The sequence below is a fragment of the Nicotiana attenuata genome, unplaced genomic scaffold, assembly GCF_001879085.1.
Source record: "Nicotiana attenuata strain UT unplaced genomic scaffold, NIATTr2, whole genome shotgun sequence".
Lineage (NCBI taxonomy): Eukaryota > Viridiplantae > Streptophyta > Magnoliopsida > Solanales > Solanaceae > Nicotiana > Nicotiana attenuata.
The window spans coordinates 202440-212005 of record NW_017671490.1 but is presented as its reverse complement, the minus strand read 5'-3'; the positions used below and the strand labels follow the sequence as shown (position 1 = coordinate 212005).

The 9566-nt window shown below is 33.1% G+C and overlaps 1 protein-coding gene across 2 annotated transcripts in view; it reads left to right on the top strand.

Moving 5' to 3' along the window:
- The first annotated feature begins 6534 nt into the window (after positions 1-6534).
- Positions 6535-9566, top strand: part of LOC109208607 (SURP and G-patch domain-containing protein 1-like protein) — a 9196-nt gene continuing 6164 nt past the window's right edge. Inside the window, exons 1-2 of one of the 2 annotated variants that reach the window (XM_019371735.1) lie at positions 6535-6744; positions 9065-9513. In XM_019371735.1, the coding sequence (XP_019227280.1) occupies positions 9102-9513 (412 nt within the window). In that variant the 5' untranslated portion in view covers positions 6535-6744; positions 9065-9101. Of the gene's footprint in view, positions 6745-9048; positions 9514-9566 lie in introns of both variants that reach the window. The other variant, XM_019371736.1, reaches the window with a different exon arrangement.

The window sequence follows — 9566 nt, the reverse complement described above, 5'->3', positions numbered from 1 at the left end:
TAGACCTCAAATTGAGGTCGGATTCCAAAACCAATTATATATCCGGGCTCGGTAGTGAATGGGTAATCGGGTTTTGGTCCAAATTTCGGGTTTGGACCAAGCGGGGCCCGGGTGTTGACTTTTGTTGACTTTTTCAAAAAATGGCCTAAATTGAATTTCTTGTAATCGTGGGTAGTTCCTAAGGCTTAGATTGAATTCTTTGGTTGGTAATTTGCTAGAAGGTCCAGAGGCTTGTGTGAAGGGAAAAGCGGTGATTGAGCTTTGAGTTGGTCGTTGGAGCGAGGTAAGTGTTGTGCCTAACTTTGACTCGAGGTACTAGAAACCCTTGACTTAATTACTATGTGAAAATCCATGTGTGTGGCGTATAGGTGAGGTGACGAGTACCTATGCGCCGCCAATTTATCTGTTTTGCCTGTTTTCTTTTCGTTTTTAATATATTGTTTCCTGCCTTAACTGTTACATGCTTTATTGGTATTTTCATGCTTAATTGCTACTTGTCAGACATTGTTTTTCATTGTTGAAGGTATTAGCTATCCCGTGGTTTCATTGTCTCATATTATTGGCTTAAGTTGGTTTATCGGTAGTTTATGGTATATTTTGGATTGGTTTTGCTGAGTAGTATTATTTGAGTGAAGTTTCATAATTGTACAACTTTCCGTTTGCTTCGATTTTGGGTTTAAATATTGTGGAGATTTTGAGTTAAATTGTGAAATTCCTGCTTTATTTGTGTGATTGGTACTGATATGGTGGGATCGGTTGCACGCTGCAACAGGAGTAATAAGGGTGATATATTGAGGAGGAATAAGGGTGAGATGCTATTATATGGCGGGATCGGGTTGTGCGCCGCAACAGGAGGAATAAGGGTGATATATATTGAGGAGGAATAAGGGTAATTGCTATTGTACGGTGGGATCGGGATGCACGCCACAACAAGAGGAATAAGGGTGGATTGATATGGAATAATAAAGGTGAATGTTCATATTCATATTGATTATATGGTGGGATCGGGATGCACGCCGCATCAGTTTATGTGTTTATGTATCTTTTTTCTACTATGCAAGTTATTCTGTAGTTTTGCGTTTCACTTAAGAATTGGTTATAGCTGGGTACTGATGAGATACTTGAGTTCAGTATTCATTCCTTGCAAGTTACTATTTTATTTTGTTCCGTTCTTCTGCTTTAGCATGCACTGTATGCAGGTTATATTGTAAATGCCCCACCGTAGCCTCGTCACTACCTCGTCGAGGTTAGGCTCGGCACTTACCAGTACATGGGGTCAGTTTTACAGATACTGCACTCTGCACTTTCTGTGCAGATTTTGGAGCAGGTAGTGGCTGATCGAGAGGTCGGTTGCAGATACTTCCAACTAGGAGACCCAAGGTAGTCCTGCTGGCGTCCGCAGGCCCTGACATCCCCTTCTACCTCTCTACATTACAGTTTTTTTTATTTCCAAAACAATTGTAATTTCTTTCAGGCTGATGTTTGTAGAAAATCATAGTATGTTCGGGGATTATGACACCGGATTCTGGGTAGTAATAGCAACAGTATTGGTAATAGTATATGTACACAAAGAGGTTGTTTACTTACTTCCGCAGTTATGGCTACTTATTTTAACTTGTTTACTTCATTTACTGAATCATAAAGGAAATTGGTTAATAATACTCTAACATTGGCTTGCCTAGCAAGTGTAATGTTAGGCGCCATCACGATCCCGATGGTGAAAAATCCCGGGTTGTGATAGTTAGGGGGCTAGGGAGACAAAAATAGCCGCTATTTTTTTTTATTATATAAAATAGCCGTTGGCTAATGGTACAAAAATATATTAAGGGTACCGGTTCAGTACCAACCGAGCCGGTTCTACCGATACTTTATCTGGTACCCTCCCAAATCTCTTACCCCTACCCCAATCGGATCGATATAGTGCGGTATTTTGACCGATACGGACCGATAGCGATTCGAGTAATGCCTCCCTTAGACATCCCTATTTCATTTTGTTCCCTGCTTCCGCCTTAATCATTTCCTTTTTTCTAGGATATGCATGTATAAATGTATATGTGTCTATACTATATTAAAAGCACGAAGGCATTTAGCGAAATGTCGTTAGTCTTTTTTACCCTTTAAAAGTAGATTTCACATTAGATAAAATAGTCATTTAAATTAAGGTTTGTTTTCCTAATATTTAGAACTTAAAATCAACTAAAAATTTGCTTACTAAATTGTTCCTTATTTGACTATAGGACTTTAAAAGCAAATTAATTAAAATTTTACCTTATATAAACTCCTTTTACTTAATTAATACCCCTTTATCAATTTCTTTAATCACGAAATACATGTTGACAACTATGTAAGTTCTCATTACTAATTAAGTTCTTCCTTATTTAAATTATTTAAAATAACAAAAATAATATAGAAAACGCAACCAAATTTCGCCGAATTTTGTAGCATGAAATACTAAATATAAAGCCTTTTGCTTTTTGGAAGAAAGTTCTAATACTTAGGATTTAAAATCTTAAAAATTTACCTTCTATGCTAATAATTTAGCTAAATATTAATTCTATTATAATTTCAGTATTATAATTAAAATATTTCTAAATGATAAAAGACAACATATCTTAACAACATCATTCGCGAACTAAGTGAACTAACATTCAATCAATACTCAAGTATCATATCACTAAAATATTATCAGCAAATAACTTTTAATTAGTAAACAGTAAAAATTTTGAACACAATAAAATCTTAAAATACGTACGGAAATAAGTCTTAAACATTATTGTAATTTTCTATATAAATACACACAAAATGTATATGAAATGTTAACAGATTTTTATACTTTTTCGAATAATATTTCATTATGATACACTTCATATTGAATGAAATAATAATAATAATAATAATAATAATAATAATAAATATTAATATTCTACCTGCATTTTTATGACAATCATTTTTTTATAAATGTAAATTAATTAATTCTGTTAAATACTACCCTTAAATTCCTAATACGATAACTAAACCTAACAGTATGGAGTCTCGTTTTGTTTTTTCGTATTTTTTAATTTGAGTTCCAATAGTAGTAAGATGATATTTATATTACTATATTAGGTACCCGAGCAGATAGACTTTAAGTTTTTAAGGTCAAGATGAATATATTGTTCCATGATATTTAAGTATAAATCAACATATTATTTTACTCTATCTGAGTTACTAAAGCAAATATACAAATATATCAAATTTATAATATGACATTAGAATACTTTTGTGTGACATACTTTTTTCCTTTATTATCTATCTATATATTATTATAAAAATATGAATACAATATCGGTTTACAAAAATAGCCCTAAACTTTTAATTGACCTTTATATGTATGTTGGACAGAATTGTAATACTCGAAATATTTTCCTACTTGCGTGAAATTCTAATACCATTCAATTAGTGTCCTACTTATAACAATTCCACGTGAATAAGAACACGGATTCATCTCTTTCCACTATATAAAGGGCGACAATGTTTACACGTTATTTTGATCATAATGTGCAAAGCATTGACCTGATCTCCCCGGTAAGTCCTATATCGTGAAGTAGTATGTAGTTGCTTTCATATTTTTTTGGTTACCTTACCACATTTATAGCTTATAGTGTCCCTTTACTCTGTCCTTTTATTCTTTAATTGTTGTTTTTTTTCTTTTTCTAATGTGATTTGGATTTGCTTTGTAGTGTATTTTTTTTTTTAAAAAAAAAGAAGTGTTCAATGATCTAACGTTTTCACATTTATATTACTCTTTTGGAATACCATATGGATTCAATTTAATAGCTTAATTGCATATATAATGTAAAGCATCAGACACATAATTCTTTCTGGTTTTCGTATTGTCTCTAGATTGACTCGAGATTATAATAAAAAGTTCTGCATGCCTTGACACAGATTCGGGCATTGAAATCCTAGATGGAGCGTGCATGAATTTCCCCAGACAATGCATTTCTATGTCTATTGAGTTTTGAACAAAAAGTATATTAGGCAGCATGTTGAATTTATTTCATCAATCATGTTTTTTATTTATCTTTTCTTGGGAGTAAATTGCCCCAAATAGTTTGTTCTTAATAAATTTGGAGAATGCACCGTAGAAGTTGCCAATATCTACTTTTCCGTTTCCATTGATATGGCCTCTTTCTAGGGTAGAACCTACTTGCCCTCGAATGTCAAAATGTGATCCTTTCTAGAATTTGTTTTAAAAGAGTATAAATTTTCTAATCAAAGGTAATTCTCAAGGGTCCATGAAGCAACTAAGTGTGAATATATTTTTTATCACTTTTTAATATTATTCGTAAGAGTATTTTACATTGGATAAAAAATTGTAATTACATTAAATTTTATGATTTTTATTATTTCGGCGAATTGTGAAAGCAATATAAATATGAGTTGGAATATGCATTTGTAACACATGGAATAAAATTGCAAATAATTAACTTTACTAAAAATTCGCTAATTTATCAGTAGAATTGTTCGAAGGTATTTTAAGTTGATTTGGGATATGATTTTTTTACAAAGAGATCAGTAACAAATCTACCTTAAGTGGGAGAAGAATGACTATTAAGAATGGGAATCGACTTATATATTCTTTAAAAGTTTTTAAGAAAATTCTATAGGAAAAAATTATAATTAATATTTTGAGGTCAAAACATAAAATTAGGACAAAAAAAAGAAGATGGAGTAGGATTAAGCTTCTTTGTTGCCATGTCTTGTCTCTTCCATTGAGGTAAGTGTTCACATCAAACATTGATGGCACTCGGATCATAAATAAATGTGTAATTGCAAAAAGAACTTAAGACGTATATATAATGGTGAGAGAAGTAGAAAAAAAATAATATTTGTGTAGTTTAAATAAAGGTCTAGGATAAGATTAAATACACATTCAAATTATAATAAGACTATATTTTTTCTTTTTTATGTGCACGGATGCACTCACCGACTTTATACATTTCAATAACAAGTTATGATTCAAATAAATAATATTAATATCAGATAAAATTATAAACCACTTTAAAGTTAATTGGGTGTTTAGCTACACTTAAACTCCGAGTTCTAGAAAACTAGGATCCTCCAATTATGAATTAATTATGGAGTTTGTCACCGCTAATTTTATATTGGAAGTGAAACTACACTTAAACTATTTTAAATAAACTAAAATCCTCCAAACATAGAATTTGCGCATAGAGAACAATAGTGCTCCAAAACATTTTAGAACATTGATTCATGCTTGGAGATGTGACTTGCCACATTTAGGAAGTCTTTTTTAGAATAAAACTACTTCCAAGTTAAAGTATATAAAAACTTAAAATATCTACTACAATTGTAAAGTTTTTTTTACCAGTCTAGGACTCGGATCACGTAACATAATAACATATAAATATACGAAAATTCATGTAATTGCTCTCCGCTGAATTTTTTTTAAAGCTTTTTGACAATGACATTGTTGATGAGTCTGAATATTAATTTCCATAACACATCAAGTATTTATAACTTTATATGTGCAAATACTTGAGAAACACACATAGCAATAAAGTATACAAATTACATACATAATGTTGCGCGGCTTTGAACAAAAGGCATATTTATAATTTTAACTCAATAGACTCACAATATTTCTAAAATAATGGGATCAAATTTACTATTTATTGTAATTTAAATAATTTTTAATATATATTCATGTTCTCCATCTAAAGCACTGATTTCAGCCATATTTATTCTTAATTGGATATTTCGTCTAAATTATGCATGGTGGCCTTACCGCCATTCCTCGCTCTCGAAGGCTAAAAGTAAAAAGAAATTTTTTCCGTTCATTTTCTAAAAGTGTGCTTCTTTTCTACACTAGCAAATATTTGAGATATACAAGGAGGACAAATTAGGGAACGTCCTAAACACTCCCAATTTATTAGAACTAAAATTGGACTCTTTCACATTTAGCGTAGGCTTATTACCGTCAATGTTTGTCATCTATTAAACTGCGTTTTGGAACATTTTCTTTTTTGAAGAATGCAAGTTAACTATCACGATATTTATGAGAGACAATATTTCTAGATAATTTTATTATCAAGTTGATATCTTCCTAGCAATTTTAATATAGTAACTTTAAAATGTATCTGATCAAAACAAATAAAATTATCAAAAACTAGAACCTTCACTATCTATATGCTTTAATTTTTACTTATAAGTTAAATAAATGTTTTTAAATTATGTGTTATGTTAAAAGTTTGTTATCTTCTTTACATATAAATCTAATAATAGTAGCAGGGTATACACGTGCGATGCACGTGATATAGAGACTAGTATATCTAAATAAGATCAATATAAGAGCTTGCGTTTTTCATAAAATATTACTTTATAACTCAAAAATATAATTTAATAATATTTACGTGATTTTAAATATTTTATATTCATTGATATAGAATAGGCGTGTCCTAAAACTAGTAAAAGAAAATGTGGGAGGCAAAAAAGATGAAAACAACCTTTTTACATATTAATCCCCAATTTTCAACTCTATTACGCCCAAAGGCTCGTCCTCTCCTTTAGTACACGTTGCTTTCTCCCCCAAAGCACATACATGCGCCCCTTATTCATTACCAATTATTTTTCGCTCTCGATCTTCGGTTTTAGGGTTTCAGTTTCATTTGCTTTGTTGAATCAATCCGATTACGTACGGTTGCTGATTTCGGGATCGACTGTTCATTCTTGATTCCTCAGGTAGATTTACTGAGGACGAATGTATTGAACGTTTTAGTTTCTTCGTTTTTTTGTTACTTTTATCAGTTGCTTTTCCCCCTGAAATTGTGGATTTTCTTTTTTGTGTGATTCTCGGAATTTGTTTTTGTTTTATCGTGTGTCGAAAATTTTGAGTTTGTTGGATTATGGTTGATGACTTTAGGGTTTCAATTAACAGATGAGCTTTTCGATCAAGACTATAAATTTATTTATTCATGTTTCTGCTTTTCTGTCACTCCGGGTGGCGATGCCTATGGTAATTTGTTGTAAAAAGTAAAGTTATTTATCGGAAGATGGTGTTTGATGCAAAAAATTGAAAATATATCTTCAGGCAAAAAGTGATCCTTTTTTTTTTATTGAAGTTGAAGAATTGTTGAGGAGTTACTGCTTGTTGCTATTGCTTTCTTTTCATCTTTTCATCTTTCCTTGAGCCAGGGTCTATTGGAAACAACCTCTCTGCCTTCAAGATAGGCGTAAGGTCTGCATACACACTGCCCTCCCCAGACCCCACTTGTGAGATTATACTGGGTTTGTTATTGTTGTTGAAGAATTGTTGAGGAGGTCTTTTCATCCAAAAGCTGTCATTCACTCACTAAGCACTAATAATACTTCAATAAACTATGACGAGCTGAAAACCACGCTTATCCCATAAAAAAAAGATGTTGTCCAGGCAGGTCCGAGTGAACTCTTTGAAGGAGATGGAAATAACATTTAACTGGCTGCGACACCCAAGTGTGGGGTGTAGTGGTCAATGAAGTGGGGTGAGAACCATGAGGTTTGAGGTTCAAATTCCAGTAGAGACAAAAATATTAGGTGATTTTTTCCTATCTATCCAAGCCTGGACGGAGTTACCTGGTACCGGTTGCTAGTGGGAGGTAGGTAGGTAGGTATCCCGTGGAATTAGTCGAGGTGTGCGCAAGCTGACATGGACACCACGGTTATAAAACAAATCATTTAACTGGTTGCGTATATCATTGCCTAACTGCTTCTGCAGTTATGGTTGTGAGTATAACGCAATTGTAGATGACAAAATCTGATTATTGAAAATAATCTAAAAATATGAAGTTATAAGAGAAATCAGTCGGATCATTTGAAATCTAAAACTCTCTATTACAGCTTGTAAATGTAAAACTTTTTGGGCAGGCTGGCCGTTCCCTTCATTTATTGAGTCAGATTCACTTTTTCATGCTCCCTTATAATCTATTGAATCAATTTCACATTTTGAATTTGCTACGCGATACGCATTAAATAGTGTACCACTAGATGTCCTCATTTGAAGATATGAAGCATGTTCTGGATCCAAAAAGTGCGTAGTTCTCTAGAATGGCACTGACTGATACCTGTATCTTTACATTTCCTCTTTTCTTTTTTACTGTCAAGTTTTCCAAACAGGCTAAAGGGATGTTATTTAGAACATGCTGACAGTGAGAGAAGTATCTGAAGAAAAGGGCCATTACTTTACTGGAGTAAAATAAGACTAATCTAAGTCTGTCTGGTAGTGTTATTACTTACCATTTCAAAAGGAAAAAAGGTTGTCTGTTAGTGTCACACTGGTTTATTCTAGTGCTTTTAGCACAGGACATATGAGTTGATGAAAACTACTTTTTGCTTGTTTTAGTATTGTTTCTGTTAGGGAAGGTTATTCAGCTGATTGCTATATCAGATTGATGATGTGTTCTTATCATCCGTTCTATTAAGTATCGGAAGTAGATTTTGTATAGGTTGCCTGTCTGAATCCATACGAATGTCAGGAAGGTTGAAGAATTTTTCTTCTGGATAAGTACACAAAGGGAGAACAAAACAATCTAGCATGTGTTTGCTTGAATTGGTAAATGAATTTATTTTTAAGAAGAACGCTCGTAGCTGTATACTTATATCTTTCTTCGGAGTCCTGCGGCTTTACTGAATGTGTAAGAAAGTGTGGGATCCATGACCTTCTATAAGTTGAGTGAAAGGAAATTTTACTTTTTTTTTTTATTTTGATTTTACTTTTTCTGTCTTGACTTTCCTTTTCCAGTCTACCTAACACGCCTTAACCCTCCTACAAGGTCTTGCTGCTGATACGCTCCTTAGGGGAGTGGAAGAGAAGGAAAAATCTGCTTTTCTTTTATTATATTAATTTTTTTTCCTGATGCCATTATGGATTTGAGAATGCTGCTTCGAATTCAAAATATTATGATCGCTTACAGAACAGTCGAGAAAGAAATGATAATAAAGCAGCCGTTTAGTATCTAAATATATACTTACAGAAAAAAGAAACCATTCAGTGTCTGAATATATTGTAAGATTGCTTGTTGAGCAGTTACAGCTGGCAGAAAACAGTAGTTGGGTTTTTGCCAATGGAGAAGGCAACAGATTCTAGCTTATTTGTCAATGATGGTTCTTTCATGGAGAGGTTCAAACAGCTCCAACAGGAGAAGGAAACGGAAAAGGTGAAGACTGCCTCTTCAAAAGAGTCTAAGACAGCCTCCAGTATATTGGGATCTTCAACTCCGAAGGCCGTCATTAATAAACCAAGCTTTGAATTAAAAGCTAATGCATCACGGAAAACTACTACAGCTCCTTCAGGCGGGAAACTTGCATTCAGCCTGAAACAGAAGTCCAAAATCGCTGCACCTTCTGTTAAGCTAGGTGACGATGAGGATGAGGATGAAAAAGATGCTGGTAATTCTTCAGGAGATGGGCCAATTAAACGGCAGAGGGTGGCCGAACCTGGTGCTCTGCACCAGCCTGTTAGACAAATTGATGTTGGTAAATACTTCTTACAAAAATTGGAACTTTGTTGATGATATCCCCTCTCTCCC